The sequence below is a fragment of the Lottia gigantea genome, assembly GCF_000327385.1.
Source record: "Lottia gigantea unplaced genomic scaffold LOTGIsca_3, whole genome shotgun sequence".
NCBI lineage: Eukaryota > Metazoa > Mollusca > Gastropoda > Lottiidae > Lottia > Lottia gigantea.
The window spans coordinates 2797900-2816370 of NW_008708986.1; the positions used below are offsets into that span (position 1 = coordinate 2797900).

Sequence of the window (18471 nt, forward strand, 5' to 3'; positions counted from 1 at the left end):
CTATAGAAAATATTTTATGCTTTATTGCCTTTGGTATTGATCAGTGAGTAACTTGGTTGCCAACTTGTTGTTAGAGGTTAGAAACAGGTAGTCTAGTCAGTCTCAACCTGACAAGAATATAGTAGGTGTAGGTGTATACAAACAAACACAATCACTTTTTCTTACATTCATGTGTTCAGTGAGGCAAGTAGAGAAGAGCTCTATTTCTAAATGATTGTTATGATAATTATATGTAAAAAGCATAAAAGAAAAGATATAAGCATTAACGTTGATGATCTATTTTAAAGGAAAATCCTCTTTGATTTTTTTCTCTACCCTTTATCTTAAAATTCATTTAAACAATAATGGCAATGCTTTGAAATATAACTAGAAATAGAGGAAAATTAGTTGCAAATTTAAGTAATTAGGGCTAATGAAATCTTCAAAATAACATTATATCACGTGAAAATCATTTATAAACCATCTTGGTGATACATATTTTGGGATACAAACTAAATCACACTTGGTGAACTTGACTCATTTTAACATCAGAAAGATCCTTGGAATACCACTTTCTAGCACTGACTGTACCAGAGCAGAGATAGAGTCAAATTCTCAGAGGCTACATATCTCTTTTATTACTTTTAATACTTTTTCTCTAAAATAGTTATTTACATAACACTTTGATTCCAGTATATTGATAACATGAAAATTGAGACACAACATCATTTAGGCATCTTGTTCATTTAACTGGACAGGAAATTTTTATCATGAAATTAATTGAATTTACCATCAATTTCAGCCTCTTCTGGAGAAATTAGCTCTGGTTTCATCTATCTTCAAGACCTAATGTATCAAATTGATGAGATAGAAAATGCTGACTATTGTTTTCAGCATCATATATCCTGATACCTATTACTGGTGTTAATCAATACTGCCTTTATTAATTATTACAACAAAAAGGTTACACATCAGAAATCACTGTTAGACCACCATCCTGTATTGAATACAACTCATCTCATGCTGCTGACACCTGTTTCCGAAACAAAATCCTCATCTGGATAGCTAGCTTTGGAAATGAGGATACACTTTCTAATAAAGGACTTTAACAGTAACAGTCAATATTCAGACCCTCAACAAGAACTCATCTCAGGCTGCTGACTTGTTTCTGATACAAAATCTTCATCTATCAATATTCAACGTCAATCATCAACAATAAGTTGTTGGAAATTAGATTCCACTATCTAATATTGAATAAAGTAAGCATACTTATTCAACAGAGCAAGAGGTCAATGAGCCTATTCAAGAGTTCAAAAGTTTCAGAAGTTTGAGACAAATAAGCGAATTCACTGAACATAAAAATATATCAAACAGTACAAAGATCTTCAACTCTTTATCTAATTGACTAGAACTCATCTCATGCTGGATCTGATTCACAATATTCTTATCTGGATAGCTGGTTTCAGTGAATGAACTTTGCATTAAGAAACTTCATGCATTTGAGTAACATAAGCCTTACTCTGAAGTAAGCTTGTTTTTTTAACGACATATCAAACCCTCAAAATTATACTGAGAAGTTAACCTTATACAAGAGTTAAACCTTTTAAAAACTTGATAAAATTCAACACAGTTTGATTCAGGAAACATTTTCAGAGAAAAAGTTAAAAAAGGTAATTCTTAATATTTACCGGTTTCCTTCTAGCATTATTTCAGATCGAGTAGGTATAACAAATAGATAGAGATACAAATCATGAAACAAGAATACAAACTTTTTAGATGATTTCTCAACGGTTCTAACAGAAAATGAGAAAAATAGAATTTACATAAAAACAATCAACTTAACTCACCTAAAATCTTGATTTGAATGACCAGGTTTTATCTGAAATAGAAAATAAAATAATTTATATCAAGAAACAAAAGAGCTGCAACCTGTTAGTTTGAATTAGTTGTAAAAAATCTTGAATTATCTTAGATTATTTGAAAACTTAAGTTGAAAAATATCATCACTTTTGTCAATAATTTCTGGATACCATGGAACTGCATTTATCCCTGTTACCGGATTGTCAAAATGTATATATACCTAAATGACGTTAATTTGCTTGTTGTAATGATTTGTTGTGGTATGGGTGGTCAACTGTACCCAAATACCCCCTGTTTAATTCCTTCAAAAAATATCTCAAACTAGGAATTTCTTATCCTATTTCTATAGTATGTCTTTTCTATATGGCCAAGTCTCAAGAAAAGACAACTAAAACACGGATAATTCTGGACACACATAGATTTGAAGGCTCAGATTTCGACAGTGAGCTGTGAACACTATTAATGATTGGTTTAGCTAAAAAATTCGCAAACAACAGTGGCTCAACCTCAGCAGTATATATATCTTAAATACAATTTGAAATATCTTTGAGAATATGTCTCGTAGAATGTAAATACATATTATAATATAGTCAGTATCAAAATTAACTTTGAAATAATGGTATATTGAAAGTTATAATATCATTCATATACTGTTCAATAAGAGAATTCATTATCTATCAATAACTAAACTAGTAAATAGGCTTTAGTTAAAAATAACTTGTACAATAGTAATTGAAATGACATGTATTCAAGAAAGATCTTGGCAATAATTGTTATGAAATGTTTTTTTCAAAATGAAAATAAATATAAATACATGGTGAAAGGAATTATTATGTATTTATTAGATGCAACAGAATCAATTTGCTCTTAAAATCAATTAACACAATTAACACAGTGCTAATGTCCTCTAATCTAATTATGCTTTGTTCAATGTACAATGTTGAAAGTTAAAGGACATTGCACGTATCATTTTAGGTATTGTGTCGGTGGTTTTATGTAATTCAACATTTGCATTATGAATTAGATGTACTAAGTAAAAGAGGTATTTTGTCTTTGAACATTGTACAGATGTATCGTGTCGTATGTATTAAAGATAAGTACATATCATCTAATTCTGAAAACGATTGACCTCCTTACAGAACTACCAGAATTGCACAAAATCGTCTAATCCGTTCGCCTTCAATTATACCTCATTCTAGAAATTTCAGAGGTACTAGACATTTCACACTCTAATTTACATCTTTTTCATATGTATCGTTTTGACTTTCAAACACAGATAATTCTGGACACACATGGATTTGAAGGCTCAAATTTCAATGGTGTACTGTGAACACTATTACTAATTAGCTTAGCTAAAACAAATTCCTGTTTCTGAGACTAAGGTATGACTAAGGTATGGCAAAGCTGGCCCTTTAAGTTTCAATTCTTAATGTTCTAAATAGATTTATACTCATTATTTAACTATTAATACAATAAGGGATTGATTATGATCATTCAGATCGTTAAATAGTGATAACCAACAATAAATATTATCATCATTTAATCATCAAGAGAAATTCTCTAAAAGGTATACGTTAAATAATCATTCTGCTATCAGTATTGATAGGTCAAGATTTTGCACATGGACTGGATTAACAGTTATATTTATATACACTATTCAAGCTGAACCAAATATTATCACACTATTCTTTCCTAATTATCATCATTCTAGGCACATTCAGATTTATTTTAGGGAGTAAAAATCATTACTCAACTATGATAAAGGCCTAAGGGTGACTTGTTGATCAAGCCATAGATGGAAGAAATTTTTCTATGAAAGACAGACACCATCAAGGACTTAACACCAAGTTTAATGAAAATCGATTGAAAAATAAAGGAATTAAAGCATTTTCAATATTGGAGATCACAGGGATTAACTGTTTAACTTTTGAAATTTCTCCCTTGATCTTCATATTGTGATCATCCACAAAGACTGTCTTATGGAGCTATAGCAGTTTCATTTCTATGGTACTGGATCATAATGGTTTACACAGGGTTCAGAATCAGCTATTGTCCATAACTGCAGTCCTCATTTCATCATCATATTGTATCACAAGTATTACCAAACATCATGCATGATTCTAAGTACCAGTAGTCATGATAAACAAGATTTTAAACAACACCACCATGATAAAAATAGATGTTCTTCCTATGTAACAATGATTGATAATTTTTAAATAATGGAACTGATGAAAAATGAGATAATTTGATCTAAATCAATACTAAGTGTCAGATTGATATCATTTTGTTCTGTAAATAACAGTGGTTAAAAGAGATGAAATTAGAAGTTAAAACTAGTGAAGTAAGTAAAGTGACCGTTTTAACATGGAATAATTAAGACTTGGAGGGTAATGTAGAGGATATTGATTGAAATCTTTCTATATATTGATTTCAACAGTCAGTTCATCACCATAATATTACTCTCTCTATATCTTATATTATTTATATTCACTGATTCACTTATTTATTACCATACCATCTTTAACCATCTTAGCCTAACTACTACATGCTTAGAAATATCAACATATTAACCAACACTATCTTATCCCTATCATCAAAAACTAACAACTGAATTATCAACCTAGCTTAGCTTAGATATCCTGTAGGATAACAACTTGACATAGCTTATTTTTATAACTGATAACTGAATAATCCAATATTTCACCTTGCCTAGCTAAGCTTATTTTTACTGTAGAATTATTAACAACATAGTTTAGCTTGCCTTTATCACTGAATAATCCATTTATCTTAACCTAGCTTAAATTATTAGTCTTATAGATCACTTTTTAACATGACAGTTTAGTTCCTGCCTTTATCACCAATTTATCCAAATTTTACTTTATCTACCTTTGCTTATCTTTGTTGTAGAATTATTAACATCATGGCTTAGCTTACCTTTATTACTGAATAATCCATTTATCTTAACCTAGATAAGCTTATTTTTATTGTAGATTTATTAAGGCCCATAACACTGGAAAGAAATTCTTACTGCGCTGCTACTGCAATGGAAAATTGGCCATTGTCGCCACTATTCTCTAATATGGTGAGTAAGATTTCATTAAAATAGGTGATCTTATTTGATAAAAGAAAGTTATCAGAAATAATTACCAACGTCTACAAAGTATAAGTTTTAGTACCAAATGTATTCATTGGACAAAAAAGGATAATTATAGAAGTAACCTTACATAAAGCTCAATTCATTTTAATCATTTTAACAAGTCTTCATTTTTATGATTATTTAAAAGAAATTCTTTGATAAATGGGGTGAGGTAGAGATAATTGTAAATGTTATTTTGGTAACAGACGTAATTCTCAGGATACTATAACAATTAAAAAGTTCTGTAATTGGACAAAAAAATTTTTTATTTGAATAGGTAAGCTTACCCTAGATTCATTTAAAGGGACAGTTTCAACATCTTTTTGACCAATTGTACCCAAGTTGTATCTAAGTCTTAGTGTCAGAAACAGGAATGTTTACAGCTCTCAGTCGAAATTTGAGCCTTCAAATCCGTGTGTGTCCAGAATTATGTGTTTGAAAAATAAAATAATGACTCATCTTTTCTTGGGACTGTTACTTTCTATTTCTATATTACCGTATATCTTTTCTATATACAGTCTTGTTATTTCAACTTTCGAATGCCAATAATTCTGGACAATGTCATGCACGTGGAGGCTCAAATTAAGCTAAATAATACCTGTTTCTGAGACAAGGGTACGATTGGTCAAACTTATAACAAACCTGTCCCTTTAACTTATTTTCATCAGTAAGTTTATGCCATTTATGTACAATTGATGTTGAGTTTTTGAAACAGTGTTTACTCTGGCACAGAATTGCTGATTTAAATATAACTAAATTGATTTACTAATGAATGCAAAACTATCTTTGTTGACAAGAATTCTTTGAAAATATTTCACAACCTGCTGAAACAAGTAGGCCTACATCTAATTTTATTGCTTAAGAATATGCATATATGACCTTGCAATATTCAAGGAAAAGGAGTCCAGCTTTGTTAAGGAATGCCATAGTATTACATTATAAAAAAAAGGAGCAACCATTTTTAGAACCTCTCTAAAAGTATTGATCTATCCTGAATTATTTCAGTACCCTTTACAGCTGGGTTGACTTGAATATTGAGGAAAAGTTAGTTGAATATTGAGGAAAAGTTAGTTGAATATTGAGGAAAAGTTAGTTGAATATTGAGGAAAAGTTAGTTGAATATTGAGGAAAAGTTAGTTGAATATTGAGGAAAAGTTAGTTGAATATTGAGGAAAAGTAACTTGAATATTGAGGAAAAGTGACTTGAATATTGAGGAAAAGTTAGTTGAATATTGAGGAAAAGTGACTTGAATATTGAGGAAAAGTTACATGAATATTGAGGAAAAGTAACTTGAATATTGAGGAAAAGTGACTTTCACATGCTGACTGATTAACAATGACAACCACTTCAAATTCTAATGCTCTAACTGACTGTGCTTCAATCCTCTATAAAGAAAAGGATAGTATAACTTAGGTATTGTATTGCATTCAAAGTTACTCGAGTATTTTTAATTGTTGACTATATATATGCTGAATAAATTGAAACATAAAATGTCATACATTATACAGTAATCATTTTCTTACTAACTACTAATACATATCTAGCCAATAAACCTTATTCTACAAATGAAACAATTCAGTTTTCTTAAATAAATGGGATATAATAGTTTAAACCTTTGATAATTCAGCTGATCATAAAACTCAATTTCAGCCATCACTTTTTAGAATCAAAATCTGACTGCCCGTTCCTACAAAATTATCAGAATCTTACCATGACAGCTTAGTTAGTCATCACTTCTAGATGACATAATTAAAAGTCTTGTGAACAGAGTTATTATTTATAGCATGATGTGAATTGATCTTGACCAGTTGTTTAAAATGAAAGAGAATGAGTTGAAACTAAATTGGTGATTTGCAGGAGAACCTGACATCAGTTTTTAATTCTGAGAAGTGCTGTAGATATGGTTAATAGAAATGGACCTCTATCAGATGGTTATGAAAGTATTTAGACAATTATTTATCCCCTTAAGTTCCATACATCAGCTGATGAATGCATTCTAACTTAATCATAATAAAATTGGTATTTTCCTGATTAATAATACCTAATACAGAATGAAGACAGTGTTCAGATATACAGAGAGATATCATCTGAATTTTGATGTTATGACGTGTGTTTTTCTCTGAAGATAACTCCACAAATTGCCATTTATGAACTGATGAAACTTTTATGCATCTTCTGTACTGGTTCATTTAATATCAAATCAATCAAATGCTCAGTTTAATAAAAGATTTTCTTACTATGTGTGTAGAATTCAGAGATATTCCTTGTTAAACATTGATATGTATTGTATTTTAACATATTTTTAATTGGTTAGGACAAACTAAGTCAACATATGCTATTCAGCCAAAATTCCACAGAAATAGGATTTGAAAGAATCTTGTCTGATCATATTCAATAAGTAAACTGCAGAAAAAAAGCACATTGCCTCAGATGTGAATCTTATTCAACACATCTATCTGGGCAAAAGACATTATAAAATTCCAATTGATGATTCTAAGTCAACCAGGTTTTTCTCTATTTCTTTTAGGTCTATCAATAGAGTAATTGAATTAATACTTACTTCTAAAGGAATACCATTACTATAATCACCTACTATGTATGTTAAATGTTTATCTGTTTGTATGAATGCTGAAAAAAAGAAAGGAAATAAAAAAGAATATATCAAATTCAATTGCAATTCCAGAAACATTCAGGATTTGTGCAATACACTGTAAATTTAATAAACAATGGGCTAGAAATATAAATATATTGTTTTTTGAACAATAATGGGTTAAAAATAGCTAAATAATTAGGCAGCAATATCCACAATTTTTCTGGATGGATTTTTGGTACCCCCGTACCCAGAAACAATTTGAAAAGATTTTTTTACCTACTAACTTGAAAATAAAAAATACAAAATTGTTCAAATCATTGCAGACTATTACTATCCATAAGCTAATGCTCAGCTCAAACAAAATCCTTAAATTAAGACATCTACTGCTTCAAAATGTATACAAACAAAAGCAGTCGACTTAGTTCTTAGGCCTCCTGTTTTAAACCACACACACTTGTAAATCAGTTGAAGGGACCATGGTTTGCTCTTAATATGAAAATAGTTTCTTATACATGTATATGTACAAACTTCAATCAAAGAGAGATTTGAGAATTATAAAACATATTTTAGAGTCGGCTGACTGTTAGATAGAAATATAGCCATCATCATCGATCAATAATCAAATCAGACCAAAGATAAGTTTAACATTTCATTTGGAGGATAAGCTTAAATATATCAGTATTATTTTCCAAAAATAATAACTTTTAAGGCCATGGCTAAGAAGATTTTATTCTTTTCATAACAACATTTTCCTACAGCATGATTTTCATTTACATAGCAAACTTATATAGTGGAGTCTTTTTTTAGGAACAAAATACCATTTGTCCCACAGGCATGAGGTATGCTTAGTATTTGTGAGGACGTGTATTTTTTGATAATTTTTTATTTTTTTTAACAAATAAATTAACCTGAATGACACCAATAGCAGCTTTAATCAAATTTGTGTAGAAATTTGTGGTTGTATACTGACAGGAAGAGATAAATAAAATTGCCAAATATTAGAGGCATACAGTTCCGGGATAATATCATCATATCTTATTTTATTAAATATGTCATTTTTATCTCTGTGATCTTAGTATTAGTATGTTCTTTCATATAGACAGAAGTCTGACCTCAGCTCAGTTAATAGTCCGATTTTATCATATATCAGTTAATAATGCTGACATTTTTTAACCATTCTTTCAAGGGTTCAATACACAAGAAAAATCTGCATTCAATGATAAGCTTAAAAGGTTTTGTTTTTTTGAATTATTTTTTACCCTGGTCAAGTAACACAATCTATTGTTTCTTATTGTTCATTATATAGCTTTATATAAAATCTATTAATCTTCTACAATTGTTCAAGTTTACTTTATTGATCTTGTGTAAACATGAATAATATCATAAGAATTGAAAGTCTTAATTGTGAATTATTGATTTTATAGTAAGGTTCCTGTCCTTAGTGAGTAAATAGTTGACATTCTTATCTCTTTCAAGTCTTTTACATGACTATTTATTGTACATTCATTTTCTAGACATGGTGCTATATACTAATTGTAGACAAATAATTCAGATCACAATAATGATTTTTTTATTTCTCTCATTTCAAACCTGATTTTGTAAAATCAAAAGAACAAAATATTTGAAAAGTTTATATTCTAGGATGCACTATTTAAATCCAAAGGTCATACATATTTTTTGGACCACCAAATGACAATCATAATTTGGCTTCAAGCCATACCATGATACCCAGCAATAATATTATGGCTTATTGTCATATAGTAACTGGTTTGGCAAAAATTACAAACCAACACCATCAAATATAAGAAACATCTGAAATATATTTAAATCTATATTCAGTATTGAGATCTGATAGTCACAACATTTATTTATGTTATTCAAATTCCTTGACATGGGGGAGAAATTGGCTGAAACTTTTTTACATGAAGAATGGTTGATAAATTTATCATGATGTGAAACCTATTTGAATAAAAAGTAATAGCATCCGCTGCAAAACCAGGGCTAATTCCCAATTTTTTCAGGTCAAAGAAATTGTTTTATCTTAAAATTTGCAAGAAAGACTTATAGCAAATTAAGAATCCTTTTGTCTGGATCAGATGAAAAGGCTAGAATAATCAAGACTCGACCCAAATTCAATTGCCTTTTAGATTTCATTCATTGTTTAAAGCCTAAAGGACCAAAAATATGACCAATATTGCATTCTGTAGGGTAGGCCTTAAACCAAATTTCAAAATGGGCTTAATTTTATTTCAAGAACATTTTTATTGTCATTCAGAGATTATCAATATCGTTAATGTTTTGAAGCTGATATTCTAATTAAAATAAAAATAATTGATTAAATTTGATTTATCTATGGCCGTATGAGGTCAAAGACAATAATCAGTATGAAACTTGTCTAGTTACTAGTAGATATACAATAATAGACATTATTTTGATTAGACGATGTTATAAAAAATGACAAGCTATCTTTCTACTAATTCAGAAAAAGTTAGTTTATATTATTTCCTACTTAATTCATCACTTTCAAACAAAAGATAATGTTTATTGTTGGTAATAAAGCCCTGAACAACAATTCATTTACCAAATTACAATTTGACCTACACTAGCTACGAAACTGGGCCAACATAATAATCATACGATAGCATTAACAACAACCAACACTAATATTTCCTTTACCAATGAGGAAGTTATCCCCACTGACCCAGACCAAACATAAAAATGATGCAAATGAATAATTCAATTTGAAGCAGATATACTGCTATCAAAATCTGGAACTGTCAAGGAATTGGCATAGATTCCGAGATGTGACAGTAGAATTAGTCAAGCGATACATTTTTTTCTGATTTGTAAACATAGACAAGACCTGTTTTTCTCTGATAAATTTGGGATATTCCCCGTTCAGTGAGGGGAATTAAACAAATTTCCTACCTTGACTGTGACTGTCTACTCCATGAACATTTAATGTATTTGGGTGTAATGTTTGAAAAACTATAAGAACACGTAAAAAATCTATCACTTTGTCTTTCGTGTGAATCTCTGACACCCGCGCCATGCTTGCTTTCTCACTGCCTGTCAATATGACAATATAAAGTATACAGCTTTAGTCATTAATATAGCTGAATTAAAATTATAAAAAATTGATTCTCGACGATGGTACCTCTTATTTTAGTGCAAAATTACAAATACAATTCAAATATTAGCAGACGAGCCTAAAATAATAAATACGAAACTTTGTGGTAATTTAGTGTTTAGCTCTGTATGTTAATATGTGAATGGTAATGTAACAAATAATTTGATTGGTTGTTTCTCTAGGCAACATTATTTTACTCACTTCCTACTTTGGTATGTCGTGTATTATTTCCATTTGTAAATTTATCCAAATCATCATAAACTTGATGTAGTCAACTGAAATTGAATCGATAATAATTTTTCTTAGAACCTACTGTATTTCATTTGTATTATTGTAAAAAACCCATTTTTGGGGATTTTTTGGAAAATATGTTATCAATGAATGACAGGTGCTTCTGGAATCTTTGGATCTTTGACTCTGAGTTTGTGATGATACTAGGCCTATTCTATGACTATTGTCACTGCATTGAATAGGCTACTGTTACTCATTACTGTCACTGAGGTTGTTTGTTTTAATTTAGATCAATGCATCTAGTCTATTAAAAGTATTTACAGCTTATTAATTGGCATTATATTATAGTATATACTGATAAATTCTATTTGGCTTATCCTATTTTATCTTTTTGACTAGCCTTTTAGGCCTAGTTGTAGTAATAAATTCATGGCATAGTAAACAAATATTAATGGCAATTGGCATATTTGTTTATTGATTTCTTCAGCCTTTCTTATTCTTATTAACTGGCTTAAATTAATTGAGTTGAAGCAAAAAAGGGGATAGGATAATCACGGTATGCTTAATGGTATTGACCACTTTCATTATTATCAACTGTCTTTAAGAATATTTCATTGGTCACCTACTATCTGTCAGTGGTGTAACCTATATTCATGCATATAAGGAACAACAAATTTTGAACAAAAATTAAAAAAAGAAAATTTTTTTTTTATATGATTTAGATGTTTCTTCAGATATTCTATGAAATATTTAAAATTAGTTTGTTTTAATTTTCTCTATATATATATGAATCCCTCACCTTTCTTAATATTTATCTTTAATATCAATTCATTATAACTAATGACAATTCTTTCAAAGAACAAGAAATTGTGACTGTCAAAGTAAGATAAGTAAAACGTAAAAGTAATTTATTGCTAAAATTCATTAGAATTTTTCTGCTGACATGGAATCCACGTCTGGTTAACGCGACTTTGTTCTTTGGAATATATTCTAGCAGACGCCACTTGGAATTCCGATTACATAAGGGGATTATAAGGAAGTTTGGCCGATAAAAAATTGTGAAATTTGGTAATACTTGAAAACCGCCATTTTGTATACCGGTATGTAAAGAAATAGATAATGAATTTAGCATTGCTTTGAAACAATAGGAAAATTTCTACAGTTGACGTTGTAGAGATAACCCATGTTTATCAAAAAACACAAATGCAGAGGTCATACAAGGTTGCATATATATGTAAATTATTTATCATTTCAAGAGATACACGATATTAGGTTGGCACGAAATTAGGTTACTTGACTGTATAATGTATAAGCTTAAGCTTATTCTTTGTTATTCTTGATAGGTGTTTTTTTTTAGGTTGAAATAGAGATACTATCAACTTAACTTGTGATGTGGAGTGAATTATGGGCAAATCTATGGAGTTCAATATTTTTTACGTTATTTAGACCGATGTTAAAGTGGATTTTGAGACTGGTTACAGGCAAATGTGAACTGTTAAGAATAACATATGAAGAGAATGCTGGCTCACAAAGAACAAAACGAATTGGTAAGAGGAGTCAAATAATCCTTCTGTTGGAAATTGTTTTCCTTTCAAAATTTTAGAGTCCGGTATGACCCTAGTAATAGAATAAAATGACATCTGTTAAACAACGATTGAAGGAAATATATGCTAAATGCAGCTAATTCTTGCAAGTAATACAATTAATAATTATGCTATGTAACACAAGAATATTTAAGTGTAGTATCAATTTGAAATAAAATAAAACATCCATCTGTTAATTATCCCTGTTCTAAAAGTACACTGGTATTCAGAATCTTCTTAGATAAGCAAATCATGTACAATCTTTAATTTACAAAAAAAAGTTACACCATATATCTAAAATACCTACAACAGTACATCTGCATAATGTTTAGTAAGAATAATAAAGATTTAAAAATATTCCATGAGGCATTTTGATATCCCTTTATGATGAGAATAAGTTTAAAAGTAACTAAAGGGAAGTAACATGTGATATTATTTGTTTCAGAAAAATCCTTGAAATTGTCAAAGAATCCATTTCTGAAGTGTTTGGTGGTATCGTATGATGACATTGAAGTAGATGAAGCAACAAATGAAGTATTGAAAATTAAAGATATCATAATAGAAGTTCACTCACAGTAAGTTGTTTTTGTCTGTGTTGTTATAAGAAATATTATTGGTGATATCTATGTGAAATATCCACAAAAACTGGCATTGTAAATCAAAAAGAAATTACAAACCTATCAGGCTGTTATCATAGAAACCACACAACCTATCAAAATGTGCAATGTGAAACCCTTACTCCTATTTTATTCTTGAGTTCGTCTCATTGTGTACCAATTGACTAATCAAAAATTTACTTTAGAGTCATTAGTTTGCCCTTTTTGATATCTTTAGAAGAGTTACCAAATATGACTACATGGGAGTATGTTAATATATCTGGTTAGAAAATGATGTGACATAATGACTTGTCATTACCTTTGGACATGTTTAAGACAATGTGCATTCAGGCATGATAAGGAAACATACATAAAGAAATCTTTTATTTTAAATCTTAAAATTAAAACAAATGGTATTTATTTTAGGTTTTCAAGATGCTTTCAAAATTGTTTAAATCAAATTATAAGCTATAAAAGACTGCTTGATGAAGTTGAAAGTATAAGAACCACTCCATATGACAGTAAAAATCAAGAACATGAAGAAAAACTTCTCAAGGTTAGTAATAATTTAACTAGAACTTATAATCTAAAATTGATCTTTTGTTTGTTTATTTGTTCAGATAAATTCCTTTTTTCCCATCCTCAAGATTTATTTTATATTCCTACAATTGGGGAATTTCCATGATTTGATGTGAATTTGGCAAAGATCCAAAAAAGGACAAACTTTGTAAGACTATATGCAGTGTCTACAAATTGATCAGGATTGTGCAATTCAGCTAATTTCAATATTTGAAAAGTTAAAATGTTAATTTACATCTATTTTCTAGTTGTGGACAATTTTGATGCCAGACACTAAATTAAAAAGCAGAATAAGTAAACAATGGACTGATATTGGTTTTCAAGGTGAAGATCCAAGAACAGATTTCCGTGGAATGGGAATACTTGGTTTAAATCAGTTGTTGTAAGTCAGAAAAAAAAGATTTTTTTACGCCCACATGAAATGGGTAGCGTATATTGTCGTCAACCATGTCCGTCCGTCCACAATTGCTCGTAAACACTCTAGAGGGCACAATTCTTGACTGATTTTGATGAAACTTAGTATGATTGTTTGTAATCACCCAAGGAAGAACCTTATTGAAAATAAGACAAATCGAAATACAATTAGTGAGTTATTCCCCTTGTTCTTGAAATGCCCATAAACACTGTAGAAGGTTCAATTCTTGAAGGATTTTGATGAGTGTTTGCTATCACCCAAGGATGAACACTATTGGAAATCAGAAAAATTGAAAAATATTCAGTATGGGTTACTGCCCTTGTCTTGATGGATTTTGACAAAGTTTGGTGTGAGTGTTTGTTATCAATCGAAAATCACAAGAACTGAAAAATATTTAGTTTCAGCTATTGCCTTTGTTCTTGTAAACGCTTTCAATTTTTAGCTCGTAAACAATAAAAGGCACGATTCTTTCTGGATTTTGACAAAACTTGGTAATATTCAGTATCACCCCAAAAAGTGTGTGACTGAAGGTTGAATATTCCACACTGCTAATTGTTACTATACAATATTCAATATTTTTTGTGGTAAAAAAAATATAAGTAAAGTTATTATTATTTTGTAGATATTTTGGTGAAAAATATACAACAGAAGCTCGTCATGTTTTATCTCAATCACATCATCCTCAATATGGGTATGTTTTATATATTGATAATTATCTGACTGGTTTGGACACAGAGCATTGTCAGGCTTCTCAAAATCCATAATATTCTTGCATTGATCTTTTTGTTACAATTAGACACAATTAAGTTAATTGCACTTTTCCAGTTTTCATTAGATAATCTCCAAAATTATGTTTTATTAATTATGATAAAATGAAAGCTTCTAGATTTACTACCCACATGCATAGAGATATTTGTTGGTCATGAACCCCTAAAATACTATCATCTTAAACAATTGTCTGTTTTTTAGATATTCCTGTGCTATAGTTGGTATTAATCTTACTAGTATGATATATAATCAGTTAAAATCTAGAAAATTACGAACTCATTTTTACAATAAACCTAGTTCAGCCTGTATAGATGATTTCCATGAAATTTATTGTAAGTATAGATGAAGTGTCCAATTACTGGGGTTTGTGCATCAAATTTTGTTCATTTTATTTCATAAATAATATGATAAAATATGATATAGTACTGAGTTTATTTCTTTTTATATGCCTACATGAAATTGGGGGTGTATATTGGCATCACCCATGTCAGTTGGTCCATCCACAATTGCTTGTTACCACTTTAGAAGGCACAATTCTTGATTGATTTTGACAAAACTTGGTGAAATTGTTTATTTTCACCCATGGATGAAACCTATTAAAAAATTAAAAAACCATTTATATGAGTTATTAGCTCGTGAACACTGAAAGGCACGATTCTTGCTGGATGTTGACAAAACTTGAAAAAAGTGTTCAGTATCCCCCCAAAATATTTAAGACAGTGTTTGACTTTGAATCTTGAATATTTTATACTTGTGATTGTTAATGTACTGCCAAATAGCTTTATTCAAATGAACCAAAGCTGCCAGGGGACGTATATTAGCTTGCCTGGCAAGCTATCTTTTATTTTTGTATAAACCCAAAGACAAACCTATCATACGATTACTTCAATATGTTTCAGACTAAACGAGTATTAATTTTCTTTCAGGTTATTTATTTCAAGAGTTTAATAAATTTTGGTTTAATGAAAAACCTAAAGACATTATGGAGTTTAGTAGATTAAGAGACAAGTTTAATAGGAAAATTTTAAATCAATTAAAAAACCCACAGACTGTTTTACAAAATGTTACAAGTAATGGAGGCTAGTCAAAAACTAGTTGCTAGGAAACAAGAAGAAGCTGATTACAATTAAGACTATTTTAACTTTTAAATTTGTATAATATGTTCTCCAGTGATTTGTGATTTAAAGTACACACAGGGAGTCTGTAATATGAAATCAAGCTAATCCTTACCAATCATGGAATAATATTCTGCTAAATGATTACAACCTAACTTCACACTAACTGATACTACTTATGACATTCACTAAATATTATTAAGCAATAATTTGTGTCCTATACTTGATGTCCGACAGAGGTTAATTGCAGTCAGACATTTTGGCAGGACAGTCGGTCATGTCTGGTATATATGGGCAAATCATGATCCGTGGTCCGATTTATTTTGATTTATGTAGATAGACTGAAAGGGTAAAATAGTTAGATTAACATCAGTTGTTATTTTTGCTCAGTATTGAATGATATTGTTTTTGAATGCTAGTTTATTGTTTTGGATATATATTAAACAAAATATTTGTATATACTATGGTCTTGGAATCACACTCAACTTGTCACCCATAATCTGACAAAATTGTTGCTCTATGTTATTAAATATTAACAGTGGTGGCTCAGTGAGTTAGACGCTTGCTCGCTAACCTGAAGGTCCAGGGTTCAATCCCCGCATAGGTCGAGATAATACCTTCGGATTTTTCAACCCAGTTTCCCCCTGTCAGTGATGCAGGTACGAGGGGCTGTCATGGAAAAGCCTCTAGTCATTCGGATGGGACAAGGCTGTGCACGTTAAAGATCCCTCGACAGTTGGAAATCGAAAAAGAGCAGGCTAATGCCGCTGTCCTGGCAAAATTTCCCTCATCGCACCCTGCATGGCATTACCCGTCTTCATTAGCCCACATGGTGCAGAAAAGTAGGACGTAAAACTCCATTCATTTCATTTCATTTGTTCAATAAAACATTGATGTCCCAAATTCTGGGAAATTCTTCGTTAAACATTTTGCTAGAATTGTAAGCCTTTGACACTATTTGTCCAAAATTTTGCAGAATATTGTTGAAAATAAGTCCAGCGAGTCATGGAAGGTATTAACTTTCAGAAGAAACTGTCCCAAACATTAAGAGTTACATTTTGATAAGATTCGACAAATTATTTTCCAACGTCCCTAAATGTGGATCATTTTCATGTATGATATGTTGTATGGAAGTGTTATTATTGTTACTTATTAAACATATTTCAATGCTTTCAAAGCTATTCTTAGTCAAAATAAAACTCAGTAAATTATGATGCAAAAGATAATTCAATTTAGAAACTGCAATGGCCAAGGAAAAGTATAGTATCTAAACAAGCTTACATTTATCTTATAAAATTTCTTATGTACTTTGATCAACCCCTTACATGTTGTTATATAAACTTTATGCTTATGTAATGAAATGACACTGGTATCAAATCTTAATAATTCAACTCTTTACCTTAGATCCTCTACATATAACTGAATAAACTATACATCCAGCTGAAGCATTTATATAAAAAAATAAGTTGTTTTGTCTAAAGAGCAAGCATGGTAGTATTTTTCTGTGGAAAAGAATGACATTTGTAGCCCACTTTCGAGTTTAATAACCCGATTTTATATATTAGATCCCATTAGAATTGGTCACATTGGCCATAATACTAAAGTCATGGCATTTGGATTCTTCTGGTATCATTTATCATCTCACATTTCATCTTCCTTAGAGCTATCGTTATACAGGATCTAAGAACAATATTTCAGCTTTCTCAATTGAAAACCATCAGCAACCTGTCTATATACAATAATAGCCAAGATATCTTAATAACAGTGCCTAAAATGACAGAAGGCCTCCGCTTATGCCGTATATGGGGTTTACTTTTATCAATTCGATGGTTTAATGGAGTGAAAAATTTTAAATACTCATTGTTTTTAAAAATCTTTCCACCAATCAACATCCTTGAAACAATAAGCAAATTATCTACTGATGATAATGGCAAAATTGACTCCAGGAAGATATTATGTGATCATCTGACATCTAGTCACTATTTCATCTACTGGAAGTGTCGGAAGATCATTGACACCATAAATTGTTTCAAATCATGATAATCGCGACTGAATAGAATCTTCCTGTCTTGACAAGAGAGTCTACTATTTTGACATGGTATTGTCACGTGACAAATAGATCATGTGATTTTAGTTTAGTATGTAAGTAATCACAGTTTGTTTTTTCAAAACCTTCGTTTTTCTTTATGAAATTTTGGTTTAACAATATGATAGAGTGAGATGACATGAACGTGAATTAATGCTAGTGAATTTCTTCTTCTGGAATTGAGCAAAGTTTCTTGTTTAGTTTTGGTTAACATGTAGAAATGCAAAAAAAGGAACACTTATTAGGATACATTGTCATTGTTTTAGTTTATAATCGAATATTCAATCTAGATATTGATTGGCTAGTGATACAAACTACCTTTCTTTAGATTTTGTTGGATTGATGGAATATTTAGATATAGCCTAATAATTTACAGCTGGTGCTACTAATATATTAATT

The 18471-nt window shown here is 30.1% G+C and overlaps 2 protein-coding genes across 2 annotated transcripts in view; one reads left to right on the forward strand and one right to left on the reverse strand.

The window, feature by feature from the left end:
* Window positions 1-10621, reverse strand: part of LOTGIDRAFT_228573 (hypothetical protein) — a gene marked incomplete at both ends in the record, with an annotated part of 35273 nt that extends 24652 nt beyond the window's left edge. The window contains 3 exons of the mRNA XM_009057184.1: window positions 1827-1858; window positions 7537-7604; window positions 10498-10621. Of these exons, the coding sequence (XP_009055432.1) occupies window positions 1827-1858; window positions 7537-7604; window positions 10498-10621 (224 nt within the window). The remainder of the gene's footprint in view (window positions 1-1826; window positions 1859-7536; window positions 7605-10497) is intronic.
* A 1699-nt stretch (window positions 10622-12320) lies between these two features.
* LOTGIDRAFT_209335 (hypothetical protein) lies at window positions 12321-16442 on the forward strand (the record flags this gene model as incomplete). The annotated part of the gene is made up of 7 exons (XM_009057185.1): window positions 12321-12477; window positions 12959-13088; window positions 13536-13665; window positions 13937-14070; window positions 14726-14798; window positions 15077-15203; window positions 15798-16442. The coding sequence occupies 7 exons, from the start codon at window positions 12321-12323 to the stop codon at window positions 15953-15955; spliced, it is 909 nt and encodes a 302-aa protein (XP_009055433.1). The 3' UTR covers window positions 15956-16442.
* Between the last annotated feature and the right edge of the window lie 2029 nt (window positions 16443-18471).